This window comes from Mesoplodon densirostris, chromosome 8, assembly GCF_025265405.1.
Source record: "Mesoplodon densirostris isolate mMesDen1 chromosome 8, mMesDen1 primary haplotype, whole genome shotgun sequence".
NCBI classification, from domain to species: Eukaryota; Metazoa; Chordata; class Mammalia; order Artiodactyla; family Ziphiidae; genus Mesoplodon; species Mesoplodon densirostris.
Window position 1 is genome coordinate 283,498 of NC_082668.1, and position 21,614 is coordinate 305,111.

At 61.5% G+C, this 21,614-nt stretch overlaps 2 protein-coding genes across 2 annotated transcripts; both read right to left on the bottom strand.

Moving 5' to 3' along the window:
• Positions 1–656: 656 nt before the first annotated feature.
• NEU4 (neuraminidase 4) lies at positions 657–9,158 on the bottom strand. The gene is given in 11 exon segments (XM_060107253.1): positions 657–697; positions 700–1,008; positions 1,011–1,484; positions 1,487–1,621; positions 2,591–2,693; positions 2,695–2,755; positions 2,757–2,845; positions 2,921–3,182; positions 4,449–4,642; positions 6,127–6,284; positions 9,086–9,158. Coding segments are annotated over 11 exon segments (1,899 nt in total).
• A 377-nt stretch (positions 9,159–9,535) lies between these two features.
• Positions 9,536–12,581, bottom strand: GAL3ST2 (galactose-3-O-sulfotransferase 2). The gene is given in 6 exon segments (XM_060107254.1): positions 9,536–9,747; positions 9,750–10,371; positions 11,044–11,285; positions 12,062–12,101; positions 12,442–12,477; positions 12,480–12,581. Coding segments are annotated over 6 exon segments (1,254 nt in total).
• Positions 12,582–21,614: the final 9,033 nt, after the last annotated feature.

A 21,614-nucleotide genomic window follows, 5' to 3' on the forward strand; every position in this document is an offset into this window, starting at 1 on the left:
CGGCTTTGCCTGTCCTCCTGCCCCACGGCTGGCAGCCTCCAGCACTGGAGAGTCTAGCTAAGGGGGGCAGACCCCACAGTGACATGGCTAGAGCACTGGGGACCCTCCCCAGGCTTAGACGTGGAAAGAACTGAGGAGGGACACCCCTGGACAGACACGCAGGATCCCTTTATTTCTTGTTCATAAGCCAGAAAAAAGCCCGCAGAGCAAGAGGAAAGAGGAAAATGGTACAGGCGACCAAGCACCGCGGGCTAAGCTAAGGATCCTGGCGCCACCCTACCCCCGCCACACCCCCCAGCCCCTGCTGTCGGCCTTGGAAGGGGGCGGGGTGGGCCATGCAGGGCCAGCCGCCCGTCCACCCTGGGCCATCCAGGCCACCCTCCCTTCCGGCTGCACACCTCCTTCCCAAAGACCAGCCCTGCTTGGAGACTGTTATAACTGAGCTTCTGTGAAATTCAGCGAGGTCCCACACAAACACTCACCCTCACGAACCTCCATGGAGAAGCCAAGGAGCAAAGGCGCCTCTCCAGGCTGGAGCCCCGTCCAGGCCTGGGGTCACGCCGACGCCCCCACCCCACCACCTCCCAGCATCCTCCGCCCCTGCTCCCCTCCCCGCTCCTCCTGGGCACCCGGGGCCAGGCCTGGCCAGAGGCCCATCAGGAGGGCTGGCAGTGCCCTGGAGGCTTGTCCCCAAGCTGGGATGCCCAGTGCCCGCCCCAACGTTCCCCAGGACCTCCTGCAGGGAGAACATGCAGAAGGAGATCTCCTCGTAGGAGAACGCGGTCCCACTCTCGTACAGACAGGGGAAGGTCAGGGCTCTCTCGGGGGTAGGCCTGATGGACACCAGGTCAGAGTAGCCACTGGGGCCCTCGTGGATCGCCTAGGGCTCCGGGCAGCTGTGGGGGTCCAGGGGGGACCGGCTCAGGCGGATGCCCGTGTGCAGCTGTGCCCTGCGCCCCACCGGGTGGGAATACAGCAGCCACGTGGGGCTCTGAGACAAGGCCGAGGGGGGACCGGGAGCTCGGGGGTCCAGGCCCCCCTGTTCCCCCCAAGCCCAGGCCCTGGGCCAGGCTCACCAGAGCCATCCCCACATCCCTCCGTCCCACACAGACCCCGCCCCCTCGGGTGTCTCCAGCGCCCTCTTTCCTCTGGGGGTTCCTGGGGCCCAGGGCAGAGGTGTGGAGGGTGGAGGGGGTTCCTGCTACCCATGCAGCACCCCTCATCCTCCAGCCTGCTGGAGGGCGGGGCCGGAAAGCCCACAGTGCTGCCCTGGCAGCCCCCGGCGGCCCCGGCCAGGGTGAGTACCAGCTCCCCAGGCAGGAAGGAGGCGCCCTCGTCTACACTGAGCACCTGCACGTGGCTGCCCAGAGGGCTCCAGGCATTGCAGTAGAGGATGCCACCGGTCTGCCCGCTGTCCACCACCGCCAACTGGCCCTCGCCCGAGCGCAGGTTGGGCACGAGGCCCCCGTGGTGCCAGGTGCGGCGAAGGAGTGGGGACCGGTCCCGCAGGTCTCACCGAAGCACTCTCACCGGTCCATGCGTTACGTGTAGGCCGGCACCAGCAGGCAGCCCGAGCACAGCCGGACGCCATGGCTGGAGCCGACGGCAAACGTGGCCCAGTGTGCAGGGAGGAGGGGCTGCTGGTCCCCACGGTCAGGCAGCACCACCACCCTGGGGGACGGGGAGGATGGGGGCCAGTGCCTGGGTTAGGGGACAGCTCAGAGGCAGCCATCGGCTCACTGTGCCCCCACCGTCCACTCCTTCGGGCCACCCCCAGGCTGTACAAGCCTCCTGGGTCATTAGCAGGGGCCACGAGCCCAGGCAGGCCGCTGGGCCAGGTTCTCAGCGGGTGAGCGGGAGGCGAGCCCCCAGGTGTGCGCGCTGCCCAGGCAGAGGGGCAGCTGAGGGCCGGAGGGTCTGGGCAGCCCCTCCTGGCAATGGGCTCGAGTCCCCTGGGGTGGGGTCCACACCAGCAGACAGCTCTTTAGATCCTCTGTGTCCTGTCTGGGTCTCAGAGCCTGCCCCACCCCTCTGTTTAGCTCCTACCTGCCAGGGTCTAGGTGACCCCTGCGTCAGCTTCCACATGCCAGGGTCGGAGTGGCCCCGAGGGCAGTGGGTGGTCAGGCCCTTGGGGAAGGGGCAGTGAGAGCAGAGGGAAAGCTTTGGTGTCAAGCCGACCTACCTGGCTGCAACCCTAGGCTGGGCCCCAGGGGAGGGGTGAGAAGGAAGAAGAGGAAGGGGTAAAAGAGGTGACCCACCGGGGGTTTGGGGCCAGAAGGGACCACAGCGCTCAGTCAGAGACAGGCTCGGGAAGATGACAGAGCCTGCTGGGCGCGGGACTGAGGTCTTCCGGGGACAGGACGGGGGCAGCCCACCAAACGGCGTCGGTGGCGCTTAGGCTGGGTGCGGGGTGAGGCGGGAGCTCCAGCCAGGCCCCCCTCCGCCGCCAGGGTGCAGGCCCCCCTCCGCCGCCAGGGTGCAGACCCCCCCGCGGTGCAGAATCCCATTCCCCGCCCCGCGCGACCCCCTCCCTGCTCGGACCCCCCTTCCCCCCCTACCCCCGCGCCCTGCAGAGCAGGCGCCCACCTACCCTGTTCGGCGCCGCCCACCGCCTCCGCCGTGAGGCCCTGTGCGCCACCCCAGCTGCGCCCCGCGTCCCGGCTGGTCGCGCCGAAGAGGCGCGCGGCGTTCTCGCTCGCCCGCAGCGATCTGCGCGGCCTCACGGGTGTGCCCGTGCACGGCGATGAAGAGTAAGACTGGCCGTGCGCGCGACGTGCACCGGGCAGGGGTTCCTGGAGCGGTGCTCGTCCAGGACCGCTGTCCCCAGCACGCGCGCGGCGCCCCACTGCGGGGAGGGGGCCGAGCCTCAGTCCCCAGCCCTTCCGCGCGGCGCGGCCCCCGCCGCCCACCCCGGGCTCACCCGCACGGAGCCCCCAGCCAGCGTGCCGGTCCTCTGCACCAGGCAGTGGGCTTAGGCGTTGTCGGGGCTCAGCCGCTGCTCCGCAAAGGCCAGCAGGATGGGCCCGGGGGGCACGGGCAGCAGTGAGGGCATGCGGTACGTCAGGCCGGCCGTCTCGCCCTGGAAGCGCATGGTCCGTGCGGGGACACGCGGGGCCCCATGCTCTGCGGGCGGGCCCAGGATCCCAGAGTCAGCGGGGTCCCTCCGGGTGGGCGAGGGTTTTCTGCGGGTGCAGGCGCCCTGCCCCTGCCCCGGCCCAGCCCGCCTTCCTGTGCCCACCTGGAGACCGCCCTGTCCCAGGGCCCCTCACCCCCATCCAGGGTGGTCCCTCCCCAACGACTATTGCACCCCAAATGTCTGGAATCCGCGCCTTTCTCCTCTCAGCATGGCCCACGGAGAGGGAATTGGTTGGTGACAGGAGCGGGGTAGCCTGGCCAGAGCCCCTCGACCCTGCGCACCCACGTGCTGGGGACTTGAGGTCATCACAGAGCCTGCCCAGCAGGAGGCTGCCGGGGGACCCCAAGGCACTGGACAAGGAGGGGTTCAGTGTCCCCAAGCAGGGGCCCCACAACCACAGGAGCCGTGCAAACAGACACGCAGAAAAGGACACAGAAAGACACGAAACACGGAAACTTGGGAGACACAGAGGAAGACAGGCTCACATGTGCTGCACGCAGACGCCAGGCTTCCGCTGCCATCACCCTCTCAGACCTGGGGTCCTGGGGGTGGCCAGGAGACATATAGAGGGTTGCCTGCTGACCCAAGGGGGGCCCAGCAACTCTCCTGCAGATAAGGGTCCTGAACTCCAGGCCCCAGTGGGATATTTGCGAGGTAGGTGACCCACCACCCTGCCCCCCCGGGCTCCTGAGCAAGGCTGGGGGGTGTGAGGAAGTCCAGCAGAGCCACCCTACCTATGGGGTACCCCAAATAGCTCACACGTGTACCCCAAGAGAGCTAGGGGCGGTACAAGCCAGGGGGCAACAAGAGGGACCCCAAGGAGGCCAGAGAGGTCACCACCCTGCCGTCCTGCCCCTGCCCCTTCCAGGCAGAAAGGAACCAAGTGTGGGGCGGGGGGTTTAGTCTGCAGTAGGGGGCAGGGGTTTGAACTTGAAAAGCAGCGGCTCCCACACAGTGACGGGAGGAAGATGAGCGCCCTCCACGACGGCGCCCCCCGGAAGCGGGCGCACATACAGGAGAGAAGCCAGGCTGGGGGCAGGGCATGGAGGCTGGGTGGGCTTCTCAGAGCTGAGAGCTAAGAGGGGGAGGGGCGGGGGGAGACCACGAGCCAGGCACCAGGAGTGCCCCAGCAGGAGGGAGCATGGCAGGGTTCAGCCACCATGAAGGCCACAGCCCAGGCCCCACGAAGCCTGGCTCCCTAAACCTTGGCTGGTCGCCCAGCCCCCTCGCCCACAGGCCCAGGTTCCTGCAGGGGTGATGGAGCGTGGCCTGGGCGGTCTTTCTGGGGTGTGGTCACCTGAGGGAGGCTCACAAGGGCGGGGCCTCAGGTGTGGGTGCATTGGGGGCACACACGGTCTGCAATCCGACGGCCCCCTGCCGGGGGTCCCGTTCTGATTCGCACAAAGGTGGGCTGGCCAAGCCCCCACCCAGGGATGGCAGTGAGTCTGCTCCCCGCAGCGCAGTGGGGTCCAGGGGCTGCGACAGGAACCGGAGGTGTCTGAGCAGCTGAGGGCCAGACGCAGCGGTAACCAGACAGGGTGTGGGGGGAGGGGAGTCCCTGTACAGCGAGGCCGGCGCACATCCAAGGACACAGTCGGGATGGAGAGAGTGGGGTGACGGGAATGAATGCACACATACACCTCCATGCCTGAGGTCCCCAAAACAGACAGACATATTCACCTCTGCCCAGGACCGCCTGCTCCTGGAAGGCTCCCTGGGGCAGTGCACTAGCCCCACCACGCTGCCCCCTGAGCCCAGCAGACCCCTGCCCAACGCCAGGTCCGCCCACCCCACCACGTCTCTGGGGCCTCTGAGAGCAGCTTCCCGTGTCCTGGAAGCCCTGGGCCCCCACCCCGGCTCTGCATCCAAAGGGCAATTGTGCCCAAGCAGGAAGCAGGTGCAGGTGCCACATGTCCCTCCAGGCTGAATGGACACAAATGGGACATTCTCTGCATTTGGCTTGCTCTGCAGGGCCCAGGACCGCCAGCAGCTGGTGCCAGCAGAAGAAGGGGGCTCAGGTCCAGACCCCACTGTGGGACGGAGCAGCAGGGATGGAGGCTCCAGCAGCTAGCTGGGCTGTCTGCTCACTGCACAGAGTGGGACAGGCCTGCCGGGCACTAAGAGCGCCTGCGCCCGGGCCGGGCCCTGGGTTTCTGCAGAGCCCCAGAGTCTCGGGGGGGCCCTCAATCTAAGAGGAAGAGCAGGCCTCCCAGGCTGCTGGCCCTGCCCAGCTTGGCCATTGCAGCAGGTTCCAGGGGTTTGGCTCGACCAGGATGGCTATAACCCAGCGTTCAGGGGAGCCAGCACCCATAAGTCTCCATGCCCATCTACCCTCCCCAGCGGGGCCCTCCCCAGGGGTGATGCAACACAGAAGGGGAACCGAGGCCTGGAGAGGAGATGGGACCTCCAAGACAGTCTGGTCCCCTGGCCCTGGACCCAGGCAAGTTACTGGGGGTCATTCTGCCGCAGCAGGGGCCTGCCCCGAACTCCTGAAGCCGGTCCTGTCTAGGCTCTCCCCTGGAGTACGAGCCAGCCCAGGTCACCTGCTCCACACCCTCTGAGCCAGCACGTTTGTCGCGTGGGCCTGCTGGCGCTGGGCACACTCAGCCTGCGGGGCTATGAAACACATGCATACGAAGGGCACAGGCCCTTTGCACACAAGATGGGCAGACTTGGCTGTGTCACCTCAGGATGGGTCTCCAGCCTAACCCGGGTGTCCTGTGCCCTGTCCAGGGCAAGGACTCAATTCAGACACTTCTGCCTGGTGAAGCGTCACCTATGGGCCCAAGTGCTCATGCTCGCTGGAGTGGGGCCCCGACACTCAGCGTACATCTACCCCATCCTTTAAATCTACCCCGAGGCCCTGCAGGAAGTCGTCCCATTGCGGGGGACCCATGTGGCAACTCTGGCTGAGGGCCCTCTATCCACAAGCCCATTGCCCTCAGGCCAAAGAGAGGGCCGGGGATATAGGTGAGCAGGGAGGGACTCACCGGACCCCGCAGAGTTGGCTGCGGGGCAGCTGCAGGAGTGCTTGCCTCTCCGACCCACTCACAGGCAGAGACAAGGGCCCACTCTGTGGCCGGGAGCTGGGAGCTGGCCATGCCCCAGGGCTGTGTCAGGATCCAGGACCGTCCCGCCAGCCGTGCGACTGTGGTGCAGCACAGAGAGGGGTAGGGGGTGAAGGAGTGCAGCCAGGAGGGGGCGGTGTCCGGACAGGACCACACAGGGCTCCTCTCTGCTGGTCAACTGGCTCCACCCTGGGCCCTCACCCTCCAATAAGGTTGTGCTGGGGGCGGGCCGCCACCAGGGGCCACAGCTGACCTCCGTGGGGGACACTGGCGTCAGCTGCCCCCAGAGATGCCTCCCACGAGAAGCCAAGTGAGCTCTCTGTGGTCCTTCACACCACGACTTGGGTGCCTGCCTGCCGTTCCCTCGGCCCCCAAGATGCCAGCCCCTTTGGCCCTCATGGGCCCCACATCCTACCCCTGTGTCTGGGCCACCATCTCCTCCCCACGCCGTGGCCACACTCTAGAGCCGGGCACCGGCAGGGCAAGGCGGGGCGGGGTGGCGGTGGCACCCACTCTATGGAGGTGGCCCAGATGTGGCACACATCACTTCTGCCCCCTCCAGGGGCCCCAGGACATCTCCAGCCAGCAGCCCGTGCCCACATAAAAGCCCAGGGGTCTGCCATGAATGGAAAGGGGAAGACAGTGTGAAGGAACAGTTCACACAGCCTCCCGCCTCTAAAGCCCCACCCAAACCAGGCCTCCAAGTCCCCGCATCACCTGTTCGAAGCCCCCCAGCCAGAGCAGGGCTGTCTAACCAAGGTGCCCGGGGGCCACAGAAGGAGGCTGCCCACACACACACACCTTGTTCCCTCTCTCAGGGGTTTTCATGTTTTAGTTAGATGCCAGCTTTTTTAAACCTAGAAATTTCATATAAAAACCTGTATTTCCAGCTTCTCTTGAAAAATCAGACGGTCTGTCTCCCCGGCTTCCCCAACCCCCATGGGCACCGCTGGCTGGGACAAGCACACCCCATCCCAGTCACCCACAGCCCTGCTCACCAACCTTGACCCCAGCATCACAAGGCCTGGAGATGCCCCTCCAGAGAGGAGATTCACAGACTCTGCGCTCCCAGCTTTATTTGTTGTGTAGGACTTAGAGTTTTAAACAACTGAGTTTGTTTTGGATGGGCACCCAGACGGATTGTTTCTGAAATTCTCTGTTACAAACCATGTACACTTTACGTTGTGATAAATACCCCCAATTTTCCCTCCACAAAGACAGTGCCAGTTTACATTCCTGCCAACCTCAAAGGCAAGAGTAACCGCCATTGAATTTCTATGGTCATTTCGTGTTCTTGGTTACTGTGCCACTGAGCACAGGCCCACATCCACGGTCCCAGCACTGTTGGCAGCGGTGATGGCCTGACACCCACTCCCTTGAGACAGCCTGCTCTCTGTATTAAGCAGCAGCAGTGCTTTCTGCTTATCCTGGACTCACTCGCTTGCCCCCGTCGGCTGAGTGGGGGGTCTTGTTTTCTTTGGGGGTTAGCAGAGCTGCCTGATGCTCAAGGCAGTGATTTGCTTTGAGTCTTTATTTAAATCGGGGTCATTTTCCCCATTCTTTGCTTAGGTTCTCATCTATGGCCCTTACTCTCCTTCCCAGACTCCTATCAGGTTGGCTCATCCTAGATCTGATTCCCCATCTCCACTCTCCCTTGGAATTTCCTTCTTTGCATTTTCCTCTGGGTGGAGGATGGAGGAGCCTCCAGAGGTTCTCCTGGCTGACCCTGGCTCTGCAGTGTCCATCTATCCTTCACGGTCTCTATTCCATTTTTTCAGAAGTCATTTTTTCTGTTTCCAAATATTCTCTTTTATTCTCAAGTATGCTGTAATATGTCCTCTAATCTTACTGAAAATTCATTCTTCTTAAAGTGCCTCCATTAGGTGCTTCCGTGGCGCAGTGGTTAAGAATCCACCTGCCAATGTAGGGGACACGGGTCCGAGCCCTGGTCCGGGGAGATCCCACGTGCCTCGGAGCAACTAAGCCCGTGCGCCACAACTCCTGAGCCTGCACTCTAGAGCCCCTGCGCCACAACTACTGAAGCCTGCATGCCTAGAGCCCGTGCTCTGCAACAGGAGAAACCACTGCAATGAGAAGCCCGCACACCACAATGAAGAGTAGCCCCCGCTCGCCGCAACTAGAGAAAGCCCATGGGCAGCAACGAAGACCCAAAGCAGCCAAAAATAAAATAAAAATAAAACAATTTATTTTTTTAAAAAAGTCCCGCCATTAAATTGTCTAAGGGAGCTGCTGCCTGTTCTGTGGGTGGGAGTCCCCCTTTTCTTTGAAATGCTGATTCCCCTGAAAAGTGTGCACATGGCCGGACGCAGGAACACCTGAGCAGGTGCCAGGGTCTTCAGGACTGAGGGCCCCACATGGAAGGAAGGGGACCCCAGCACCAGGTGGAGGCCAGGCTAAGCCTCTCAGCTGAGTGTGAGAGAGTGGCTCTGTTGCTTGGGTGCTCCAGGCGCCCCACTTTTCTCAGGGCATAGGGCACATGGTGCTGGGTGTGTGCACCCCACTCTAACCACTACCCCCAAGCAGCCAGGAATCACATTCTGCCAAGCAGGGCATCCTCACTGTCTCCGCACGGCCACAAAGAGGGGTGCCTGGAAGCGCCCTCCTCTGGGATTGCATCCCGTGTGGTCTCCAGAGCAACCAAGGGTTGCTGACCCATCCAAGCTCTCCAGCAGTCTCCAGCAGTCTCCTTCGCTGGACATTCATGGAGGGGGGCTATCCCAACACAGAGCTGCAGCATTGACCTGTGTTTGGGCTAAACCATTTGTCTCATAAGCATTTCTAACATTTCTCAATCAAAAACTGTTCTTCGGTTGGAAATAAGCCTCCTACAGCCAAAGATGGGAAGCTGGGCATTCCAGACCCTTCCAGACCCAGTTCCCCAGGTCCATCTTCAAAGCACTGCCTGTGGGTGTTGAACCAGTGACCAGAGCCATGTCCCCATGGCCGGCAAACTGAGGGGAGCCCCTCTGAGCTCCTCAGCGACCCAACCCCTCCAGATTCCCTGGACTCCTGTTCTTCTGATGGACAGTGTGCTGACACGTAATTAAATATCCCTCACTTTCCTACCTGGTAAGACTTTTCTGTTTGATGGATAGGCTCACATCATGAGTCCAGGTGTGCCCAGTGTCCTATATTTGGGATCCTCACCAAAGAGGTCGCCTCCAAGAGGATGGATCAAGGGTGGTCTCTTCACAGGCGTCTTCACCCTGAGGACTGGTGGTCTGGCAGGGCCTGGGTCCCCCCGATGCCCCAGGACAACCCCCGAGCCTGAGGCGGTGCCCAGGGTCTCCCAGGGGTGACAGGAGAGAGGCTAGACAGAGTCTCCGGCGCCATCCCTCCAGGCCTCCAGGACATGGATGTTCTTGGGGGGCTTGTCAGGGAACTGCAGGGTGTACAGGCGAGCCACATACTGGAGCTCAGGCATGACCATCCTCTGACACATGTGCAGCATTTGGTTGTCCAGGCCCGGCCTGAGGTTGTAGCCCAGGATGTCGGCCCTGCCGGATTGGTAGGGGCACAGCTGGTGACCTGCGACTTGCCCTTGGGCACGCCATCCTGCAAGCACAGGGCCGCCAGCCCGCGCCCCCGCCCCCGCAGCCGCTGCTCCTCGGAGCGCAGCCGCCCCGGGCCCAGCTCTGCACGCAGCCGGGCCCAGAAGGTGCAGTCGAAGTGCTGTTAGAGGCGCCAGTCCAGGGCGCGCCAGCGCTTAGTGTGCTCCTGGCCCGAGGTCGTCAGGCTGGCGACGCTGTGCGGGCTGCGCAAATTGAGCCTGCAGGATACCACGTCGTCCAGCCGCCAGGGCAGCAGGCGCCTCGGCAGCACCGTGGACTCGTCGAAGTGCTCCGCGATGAGCACCAGCTGGAAGCGCCGCTCCACGTCAGCCAGGCGCGCGCGCACGTAGCCCTCCTCAGGCGGCACGTCGTGGTCAAAGGCAAGGTCGAACCACATGCTGTACCGGGCGTAGGCGTGGCGCAAGCCCAGGCTCGGGTTGTAGTAGGTCTGCGACGACGCCAGGAAGTCTTCTAGGCTGGCAATGCCCTTAAAGGCGGGGACGTAATCCTTGTAGTAGATGAAGGAGGACTCCAGCTGGAAGACAGGGTTTCTGAGGATGGAAAAGTAGGTGTCGCTGGGCATGACTTTCTGCACCTGTTCGGTGACAGAACGAGAAGGGCTGGTGACTCTCCGGACGCCTTCGCAGCGGCCCACAGCACACCTGAACCTGCCCCCTGCGCTCCGCCCCATCGCCTCCCCGACCCGGCCTCCCTGCATCCAGTCCAGGCCTCCTGGCTCCCCTGACCGCAACTCTCCACCAGCATCCGGAGTGACCCTAAAACACCTAAAACCGAGCCAGGCCCCTCCCCCCCACCCTTCCCCCTCACCCCTGCTAAGCCTTTCGGAGGGAGGTCAGAGAAGACCCCGGGAGGAGGTGACCTCTAAGCTGAGACCCGAATGACCCAGAGAAGGAGCTGTGAAGAGCCTCCCCACCAAAGGGGACAGCTCGTGCAAAGGGCCTGGGGTGGGAAGAGCTGGCGGGTTAGGGAACCAGGAGGAGGCGGGAGAGGAAGAGGGAGAGGGCAGCAGACCGTGAGGTGCCCGCCGCAGGCGACTGGCAGCCGGGGAGGGGGCCGCGGGGGCCGCGGGGGGCCTCACCAGACCCCATGCAAGGTTCCGGCCTGGTCTCTGACACGCACATCCCCACGGCGTCAGCCTCTCTGGTCCCGGCTGGTCACACCGCAAAGCCGGGACGCTGCGCGGGCCTGGAACTGAGCCCCGCCCCCCCGGGAGCCCCGCCCCCAGGAGCCCAGCTCCCAGCCGCACCTCCCGCTGGTTGAACCTCAGGTGGTCGCACTTGATGTTGAAGCGCCGCTCGGGGCTGCCCTGCTCAACTCCCTCCACGTAGCGCGCCAGGAAGAGCCAGGGGTAGCCCAGGTAGAAGCAGCCGCCGGCCGGCAGCGCCGCCGCCAGGTTGTGCGTCTCGGCGAAGCGTAAGAGGGTGTTGAGCATGGTGCTGCCGGCCGTCTTGTGCGTCTTGAGGAACATGACGTTGGTCACGGGGTCCCCTCATCCTGGCCCCCAAGGAGGCTGGGGGGAGAGCACAGCCGCTGTCGGCCAGGGGGCCCCCGCGCTTCCCCACCCGGAGACCTCCACCCAGCAACCCCGGAAGCTGGAGGCCCTCAGACCTTCTCCTGTCACTGTGCTCCCCCAGCCCACACTCCTTGAACTGGTGACACCCCAACCCAGCCCCATCACTGTGCTCCCCTTACCCTGGAGACCACAGCCCTGCAGCCCTGGACGACCACGGGCACAGACACCGTTGCTTCGTCAGTGGCTGCACCATCTGGCCCCGCACACTGCAGGCTGGGCTCCCAGGCCCTGGCTCCCCGCCCCCCCAACCTCCTGTCTCGCTCCGAGGCTGCCGGCATGGCTCTGGCCCTGCCACCCAGGCCCCATGGCTGGCGTTTCTTGGCTGACCCTTCATGCCGAGACCAGCTGACCTCACTGCAGGGCGGGAGTGGACACTGGTGCCCACTCCTGTGATCCCACAATGGCACCCACCCAGCTGTGGACGCCAGCCTGGAGCAATGGGTGCCCTCCCTGCCCAACACAGGGCCCCAAAACAGGGCTGGTAAGAGTGACCCAGGAGGGTAGGGGACAGGATGCAGAGGCTTGTGCCAGCCCTGGGGACAGCTGAGGGGTAGGCAAAGATACCCGGGGGCTTTGGCACTCCCCCCTCTCCTGTGGACATCAACCAGAGGGGTGGGGGGTGGCCTGGGGCTGCAGGGCCCTTCCAGCAGCCAGGCTAAAGCACTGGGCCTGGGTGGCCATCGGTGTGGACCCTGGGCTTCACCAGCAAGTGGGGGAACAGCGGTCCTGACCTCCCCAACCCTGCCTCGCCGTCACCCTCTGCCCAAGACACCCCCAGCCCGGGCCCAGAGTCAACCCTCCCGTAGCCCTGCCCAGAGGCCTGGGAAGCTTACTGCCCATCGGAGACACTGGGAGGCCCCCAGGAGACAGGGTGACCATTAAGGAAGGGCCCACTCCTCCATTACAGAGGGGAGACTGAGGCCCTGAGGGAGGCGTGGCCTGCCACCGTCACGGCCAGTGCTGGGTGCCTCCCAGAGGTGGGCAGGTTGGGGTCCCACTACTGCTCTGGGAGGGGGCAGTGCCCAGACCTCAGGCTACCTAACTCTGGACTTAGGGCACAAGCAGCCCGACGTCCACGTGGAGGAAGCCAGCCAGCAGGAACACCGTAGGGCCAGGAGGAGGAGGGTGGCCCAGAAGTGCCTGTGGGCAGGGGGAAGCCCTTCAGCCCCCAGGTCAGGGGCCCGGAAGGAGCCAGCACTGCCCACCCCCATTCCTACCCCCTCCACCTCCCCATTGTCCGTGTAACAGCTTGTATCCAACACCTACTACTGTGCACTGGTCCATGGGGGCCCTGGGGTGAGGGGGTGAAACCTGGGATGGGCATGAATCATCAGACTCCACCCCCACCGGGTCCCCCTACCACACCATCCACTGCTCAGAAACCAGAAGAAGCCAAGAGGGGGACCCACTCCCTGGGGTGGGGGGCAGAGAAGGGTGAGCTGGTGGGCAGAGGCGAAAGCAGGTCCGGGGACCCCCAACCCTAAGCAGGGCCCCCTGAGAGGCTGTGGCACATCAACGGAGGGAGGGGCCCACCAGAGGGGAGCCTTGGGGGGCCTGCCTGGGTGCCAGGAGCTCGGCACGTGGGGTGCAGGCCATGGTCCCTGGGCCAGAACACCCAAGGGAAATGCTGTGACCATGTCAGGGAAGAGACAGGGCTGGGACAAGGGCCGCCCCCCTCGGAGCTGGGCAGTGACCGCCTCCTATGTCCTGCCATCCCGTGGACAAAGAAGCTGCGGTGGGTCAGCCATGAGGGGCCTCCCTGGCCCTCCCCACTCCGAGGGCCACTTTGGACTGAGAAAGGGAGAGGAAGCCCCAGCCAGTCTCGGCTGTGTCAGCCACCTGCAGGCCGCCCCAAATTTCCATCCCCAGCCTGGGCTTGCCCCACGTCTCCACTGGGGTGTCCAAAGGCATCGCAGCCGCCAAGGCCCACACCACGGCTCCTGCCCTGCCCTCCAACCCAGCCCACTCACAGGGTACAGCGGCTCCTTCCACCTGCTCTGGCCACATGGCCCCCCATCTTCTGTCTCGACCCACACCGCTCCCAGACCGTGGGGGCCTGGTTACTCCCACCTGCGTCCCTGCCCCCCATGGTCCACTCCCCCTCAGCAGCCCAAAGGACCCTTTATTAAAAAGCCCAAGGTGCTCAAACCCTTGTTTAAACCCCTTAATTGAAAAGGCTCTTCTGCTATAACCCTCCAGGAAAATGCATGTCTTCCCAGCAGCTCCCCAGGTCCCCTGCCCCTCCCCCCACCAGCCACTGCCCTCCTCCTGCCTCCTCAAAAATCCAGCCCCATGGCCTCTGTACTCAGAGGCCTCAGCAGGGGACACTCTTCCCAGTTACTGCACGACCCACCCCCAGCTCCTCTGGGCTCGGTCTCGGGGAGGGGGATCTCCCCAACCTCCCTGCAGCAGTGCTCACCCCACCCCTCGTTGTCTCTCCCTTCAGCCTCACTGCCACCTGAGGGGGTTGCATATGAATCTGTCCATTTGTGGTCTGTGCTGCCCACTAGCGTGTAAGCTCCTAGGTTCCTAGAAGGACAGCTGGCATGTGCAAGGTGCTCAGCTCGCATTTGCTGAGTAAGTGAGTGAAGCCAAGCACGCGTCCCCTCCCCCCACCGCGGACCTCCTGGTTTGAGCTGGCATAGGATGCAGGGGGAAGGGAAACCATGGGGCGGGGACAGGTTTTGATGTGGGGGGTGCAAATCTGTTGAGTGTGAAATGTCCTGAGACACCCAGAGCAGATGCCAGGCAGTGACTAGAAAGGGAGTCTGGAGCTCAAGGAGTTGCTGGGGCCAGGACACACGTTTGCACATCAGCATAAAAACCCATGTCAGTTGGAGCCTCGGCCACAAGAATCAGAAAACGACGGTGGACTTTCCTCACCAATCTAGAAGTTTGGGAGGGAAGCCACTGGTTCTGGCAGACTCAACCCCACCACGCTAAGGATATTGACATCTCTCTCTCCACACATGTGGCCTCATAGTCACAAGATGGCTGCCAAGCTCCAGACATCACATCAACATTTGGATCAGCAAGAAGGGAGAAGGGACAGGACCAGCCATGATAAGGAACCAAAGCCCTTTTAGAAGCCTCTAGCAAACCTCCACTTCCATCTTGTTGGCCCAAATTCGGTCACATGGTCACCTCCAACTGCAAGGAAAAGCATTATTTAGTGTTTACAGCCTCTGTGGTGGTTGGGGGTGGGGCGGGGGGAAGGGAGAAGGTGATGGGTGTCAGCCTCAGCTATAGTTGTGTAGCTCTATGGGAACAGTGGGCTGTAGCCTGGGCCTAGCTGGGCTTGCCCTGGAGGCAGACACATCTCTGAAGGAAATACAAGTGGCCTTCTCGCACATGGCCTGGCTTGTGGCCCAGGACCCCGGTGTCCCAGCCAGCAGCAAGAACAACCCGCAAGTCAGGCCTGCTTAGCCCAGATGTTCAGGCTGCAGACACTTTCCAGATGTCTGCATACGGAATTCACGACAGGCGGCCCTGGACACAGAGCTACCGCACGGCACTGCCCCACCCTAGCACGGCCTCAGTGGAGTGTTGGCAAAGCCACCGTCTTTGGGGTCTCCTCAGCGGCTGCGGCCTCCATTTGCATCGAGTGTTTTGGCCCTGATTTTCCAGCGAGCGGGACGTCGGGTGGCTGCTGGGTAGAGGGCCACCAGGACCCCTCACTTGGCCGGGACAGCACCTCCCCCGTCACGCCTCACCACTCCTTTCCCTCCTGCAGACAGGAGCAAGCCAGGGAGACAGGGCCTGTCTCTAGGCCTAGGGGCTGCAGCCTCTTCTGAGCTTCTGGCCCCCGTCACGCCTGGCACACGGCCCGACCATCCCACCACCCGGGTGACGCAGACGGCTCAGCATCCTGACCTCCTGCAGATGGGAGGTGCCTGTGCAGACCTGCGTGTGCTCACCTTGACTTTGCCAATAACAGCGTGAACCTTGGCTTCGGAGCTCCTGAGAGGAGTGATCCTGGGAGAAGCCGCCCAGCCCAGGCACCCCTCACCAGGTTGGCAGGTCCCTATCACCTGTTCCCAGACACCTGGGAATATTTCACAACTGCCTTTCGCAGGTCGGTCCCAAGTTTCACAGCCTTTCCTTTCACAGCCTTTCCAACACCTTCCTCATCCACATGCTTCCTGCTTATGGGTCAGAGCCAACTCCCTGGGCCTCTCCTCAGGCTGATCTGAGGTCAGAGGGTGAGCTTCAGACTTCCCCAGTCTGAAGAAGGAGAAGGAAAAGAAGGACAAGAGCGGAGTCCTCCTGGAACCTAACTCTGGGGCCTGAGTCTCCACGCAGCCTGTGCCCGGCAGGGCAGGCTGTCCCTCGGGCTCCAGCAACGTGGAGGGGCAGCTGGTACCAGGAAGGCCTCTGAGGGGTGGGGGGCAGGGGCTGGAGGGGACGAGGGGGGTCGTGCCACACAGGCCATGGCCTCTCAGTGCAGGAGGGGGCAAGTCACAGGTGTGAAGGGTCCAGATGACATACCTGCTCTCAAAGAGCTTGACACCTGGCGCAGACCCAGGAATGAGCTTCCGGATTGGACTGGGGCTTCTACATAGGGCTTTACGGGGTACACAGGAGTGTTACAGGCAAATAGAGGAAGAGGAATTCTAACCAAGGGGAAACACGAGGGAGAAGAAGCCTGGAAGGAAAGGGCAAAGCATGGCAGCTCCATTGGGGGTGGGGGTGACACTAGGACAGCAGGGAGACCAGACCCAGGCCTTATATGAACCACTCTTTTTTTTAAAATAGAATTATCTCTTTTCATTTTATTTAATTAAGTAATTTATTGATTTTATTTTTGACTGCGTTGGGTCTTCGTTGCTGCGCACAGGCTTTCTCTAGTTGTGACAAGCGGGGCTACTCTTCGCCATGGTGCATGGGCCTCTCATTGTGGTGGCTTCTCTTGTTGCAAAGCACAGGCTCTAGGCGGGCGGGCTTTAGTAGTTGCAGCACGCGGCTCAGTAGTTGCAGCACTCAGGCTCAGTAGTTGTGGCTTGCAGGATCCAGAGCTCAGGCTCAGTAGTTGTGGCGCCCAGGCTTAGTTGCGCTGCAGCATGTGGGATCTTCCTGGACCAGGGATCGAACCCGTGCCCCCTGCATTGGCAGGCGGACTCTCAACCACTGCGCCACCACGGAAGTCCATATGAACCACTCTTAACCCTCCTGAAACTGAAACTCAGACATGGATTCACACTGGCCTGCACTGCTAGGCCAGAAATGGCTGTTCATGTGCTGCCCTGTGGAACCCCCCTGGCCTCCTGGCCCCCTGGCCCCAAGTGAGGCGTAAGTCCCACCGCCCACAGCTGCGGCCACTACTCCTCTGCTCTGGGGGAAGGAGATGGCCAGACCTCTGCACAAAACAGTCTCGAAGTTTAACATAATCCCCCAAAGAGAATTTTTAACTAAGAAGTCAATTCTAAAGTTCAGAAGGGGGACTTCCCTGGTGGCGCAGTGGTTAAGAATCCGCCTGCCAATGCAGGGCACACGGGTTCGATCCCTGGTCCAGGAAGATCCCACATGCCGCGGAGCAACAAAGCCTGTGCGCCACAACTACTGAGCCTGCACTCTACAGCCAGTGAGCCACAACTACTGAGCCCGTGTGCCGCAACTACTGAGCCTGCACTCTAGAACCCGCAAGCCACAACTACTGACCCCGCATGCTGCAACTACTGAGCCTGCGTGCTGCAACTACTGAAGCCCACGTGCCTAGAGCCTATGCTTTGCAATAAGAGAAGCCACCACAATGAGAAGTCTGGACGCCGCAACGAAGAGTAGCCTCTGCTCGCCACAACTAGAGAAAGCCCGTGTGCAGCAACAGACCCAACGCAGCCAAAAAAAAAAAAAAAAATTTAAAGTTCAGATGGAAGCAAATCATACAGTAATAGCAGGAAAATTCTAAACAATGTCAGGGAACACGGGTTCTAGGAGGTGTAGAAAGTCCCAGAGGAGACCCGGGGTGCGCAGAGGGCATGTGATGATAAAGTGGGGCTTTCCAGGGAGGGGAACAGGGGGTCACCACAAACGGGCCCCTGTGCCGGATCCCCACCTCACCCCATTGATCAGAATAAATTGGTCAAAGATGTCAACACACGGTCATGGTGTGGCCAGGCTGTCCCTCCTGGGGCTGCTGCTCTGATTGGTACTGCCTTTTGGGACCTCAGAGCCTTTGCCCAGCAAAGATGTATCCAGGGATTTATTCCATAGTCACCCCATGTTCCCTGATCTTGACAGCAGCATGCTCTGCCCCATGGAGTCCCCACACGCTAGGACACAGTGAAGAGGCCTGTGGCCCAGGCCGAGTTAAACAGCGGCCACACTGTCCCTGCTCGCAGTGTTCCCCGCTGCCGGCCCCTCCGGGGAATAAACAGAGGGAGCGATGCGCTGGCGGCCTTTCGTACGGGGCGGGGCAGGGAAATCACCTCGGGGCCAGGACTCCAGGCCGAAGGTCCAGCAGCGGTTGAGATCTGAGACACGTCCAGCAGGAGAGCCAGGCAGGACCGAGTGGCACCGCCGTCTCCTGGGTGCTGGTACGGATCTGCGGAGCCCGGACTCGGTCACAGTGTTCCCCTCCCGCGGGAAGCGCCAGGTCTGTGCGTCCAGGGTCTGTCTTCGGAGCTCTCAACAGGATTTTGTCATTTTCGTTACCTAGGTCCCATGCCTCGTGTGTTTACTGCAATCTTCTGGGTTTTGTTGCCATTGTAAATGAATGTTAATTCACATTCCTTTTCTTGGTGCTTATCACTAGAGCAGAAGAAACTTTTTTTAAAGGTACGTTGTATCCAGTCACTTCCAGCCACTTTACATGCCTCTTGTGGCCGAATCCTAGCGTTCCCAGGGCTGGTGTGACAGGGTGCTCCGGGCCCGTCCTGTACACTTGCCGGCCCAACCTGGGACCGGCCCCATCGCCAAGAGGGCCTGGGTCTCACTGGTAGGAAATGGGCTTTGGGGACCACAGTCTGGGGGCCGGCGGTGCTGGCTGCTCTGGGAAGCTCGCAGTTTCTGGGCCCCTCAGTGGACAGAGCGGGGAACTCCCTGGGGTCCACACCCACACGTCCGCTCCAACACCACACTGCAGCTTTTCAGGGACCCTCTCTCCCACGGCAGCGGGGTCTCAGGCACAGGCTGGGGGAATCCGAGCCCCCGCCATCACTTCCTCACGTCATAAACACAGCCTCAAGGTCGAGCCGTTTGGGGCACATGCTGTCCCCTCTCTCCACCAATTTTAGCTCCTACTACACCTGTGTCTCCCACCCCCACCTGCCTTCGAGAGTCCTCATGACAGACAGCTTGGGACCCACCTCAGAGAGATCCCCAGGAGCCAAAAGGTGGAGCCTTAACAAGCGTAGGTAAGGCTACAGTGGACGGCGGTTCACCGATAGGCTTACACCGGGGTGGGGCCGGGTGGGCCAGGGCCCCTGCATCGGCCCGAGTAGCCGGCCCGGCCTGTGGGCTGCAGGCGGGGGCAGCAGCGAGGCACAGCGAGACACTGCAGCCAGCACAGGAGCTGGTGCTGGTTCCGGGGCCGGTCGTCTGCACCGAGGTAGAAGGGACAGGCTTTCCCAAACCCCAAAGGGGTACAACTCCTAGAAGGCCACACCCTGGTCACGGGGTCACCGGTTCCTGCGCTACAGTTGAGCCACTTCTGCTGAGCTCCTGAGACCCTCCCAGGGAAGACGGCTTGTCACACCTGGAGCCCGAGTGCCGACCGCCACCGTGGTTTTACAGCCCAGGAGAGTTAGAGTTTAACCCCTGGTGGATGGGACGTTAACCTGCCTGGCTTTGCCCTTCAGTCTCACCCAGTCCTGACTTTGTTCTGACACATAAAACTCCCTTCCGCACACACTGCACATTTGCCGGCCCCTTCAGAGGAGCTGACGGAATTCCGGCACACACTGACCATCTGTTCGGAAGTTCTGCTTTAACATTTACAATAAACCCTTTGACCTTAAGGCAACAAGCTCTCTACAGCTGCCCAAGAACAAGGACGTCTTCAGCTAAATCCCTCGTTTTTAAAGAGAGGCTTTTCCTTTGCAAAAGACCCTCTGGTCCCATCGCCTGAGGGGTCAGAAGGGTCTTGGGTGTTGGATGGACCGGGTGGTCAGCTCAGCAGGGCTGATGCACTGGGACCTACTAATCCAGGGCTGCAAAGGGGTGGGGTGTTCTTCCCAGCCGAGGGATGGAGTCCCCGGGGAGCCAGGCCTCCCGCGTCTGCCTCACCCCCGGGGGCTACTCACAGGCGTCCGTTCCTTTGGGCCAGCCCAGCGGCTGCACAGCTTTGGGGAAATTGGTATGTGAATTACATGTCGATAAAGCTGTTTTTAAAAATTAAAAAATAATTAGAAATATTTTTAAAGAGTTCAACTGCTAAAAACTTTGGAAAGCCAATAATTGTGAAAAAATAATTAAATATAGCTGAAAATTATAAACCATGTAACATTGCTTTGAGGGCTGTTGGCTAAAAAGGCTTCCTACCATCCCCAAGGACCTGGCTGTTCAAACAAAGGGTTCTCGGTGAAGCTCCCTTTTCTTCAGGGTTGGCCTGCATCACTCAGTGGATAAACTCCAAAGAGCCTCAAACTTCCTGCGTTTGGAACCCAAGCATGGGGGTTCTGGCTGCCCTCCTCAGGGACAGGGCTGGGTTCCTGGGGTTGCCAGGTGGCCGACACCCCTCGGTCAGGCTTTGCTATTAAGGTCACAGAGTGCGGGCCCCAAAAGTCGCACCAGCCAACCCTGCAGCAGAGGGACCAGGGGCCGATGGGGTCTGCAGGACAGGGCACTGCTCCCGTTCCAGTGGGGGCCGGTGGGAGGAGCTCGGGGCCCCCAGCCCCCAAGGCCCAGGTCCAGGCGAGCAGCTGGCTGACCGCTGAGTGCCCCCAGGTGGGGCCGTTCCCAGGCTCTTCAGAGAGAATTCCTGGGCATCTGAGTAAGAACTAATAAAAGATCTAAAATTATGGGTAATAAACAGTCTTAGGACAGGGACATCCCATTTCCAACTCAGGGAAGTTCTCTAGAACGACATAGAACTGAAGATCTGACTGCCATTCTGTGGTCAGCCAATTTTAGCCAGAATCTAGAAACACAGTACCCCGACAAAATCCAGCACCACAGGCAGAAGGATTTGGAGGCCCCGGGCTACACCTGGTCACCTGCCCCCCTCTCTCTCTCTCTCTCTCTCTCTCTCTCCCTCGGTGGTCCCACAGCCTGAGGGAAGCAGGTATGGGCTGAAAAGAGCTAGCCCTCCCTCTCACACACATACGAGGTCAAACTTACAAAGCCTTCCATCTGTCCTCTGGCTTTTTCTCCTCCGGCTGATCTAGGGCCCCAAGCCAGGGCTCCTGAGTAGGATCCAAAGTGGTCAGATAAAACCGCGCCCCCGCACAGTGGTCACTGCTGGTTCGTCCGTCCATCGTCCCTTCAGCTGGTCCTTGTGGAGCCCCAAGTGCACTACAAGGCATGAGGACAAGCTGAGGGGTAGATGCAGCAGAGGCCGAGGATAAGACAAAACAGTTACTCAGGGCTCCCCCCTCGCAGAAGAGCGCTTGGCCAGAAAGGATGTATCCTCGGGAAACCAGGCCCCTCCCTAGCTCAGCCACTGGAGAAGAGCAGGGAGTTGCCGGCCCCTGGTCCCCCACAGACGCGTTAGCACGAGGCCCGGCGCAGGGCGACCTAAGGTCTCCTTGGGGCTGGGGACAGTGTGATCAGGGAGAGTGGAGGCCATGGGCCGATGAGTCCAGAGCACAGAGCCAATCATATAAAGGCCAAACCAAAAAGAATCAGGGACAGTGGCCCAGATGTCCAAACTCAACATCCCCCAAATAATAGAGAGAGGGAGTGTGGGCCACCCTCCACCCAGGGGCTCCTTCCAAAAAAAAGAAAAGAAAGTCACTTTGTCACTGCCTGCAGGGTGTGACAGAGGAGAAACGTGGCCACAGACGCCTGGACCCACACCCACTCCCCACCCGCCACCCTCCCTTTGAATCGGGAATGACTGGGCCGTGTTTTGACGGGAACTGATGTTGTAGGATTCTGAGGCTGGCAGTAAGAATCGCAGCTTCCGCTTCTGCTCCCCCAAAACACCGTCCTGAGACGGCCCCCCAAGGAAGCTGTTGTGCCACTTTCCGTGGGAGGAAACTGAGGTGCCCCAGTTGAGAACCGGTGAGCAAGCGGCTGCCCAGGGCCTTCCAGTCCCACTGCCGTCCAGCTGGACGCCACCGCTGGGGGTGCGCCAGCCGAGACAC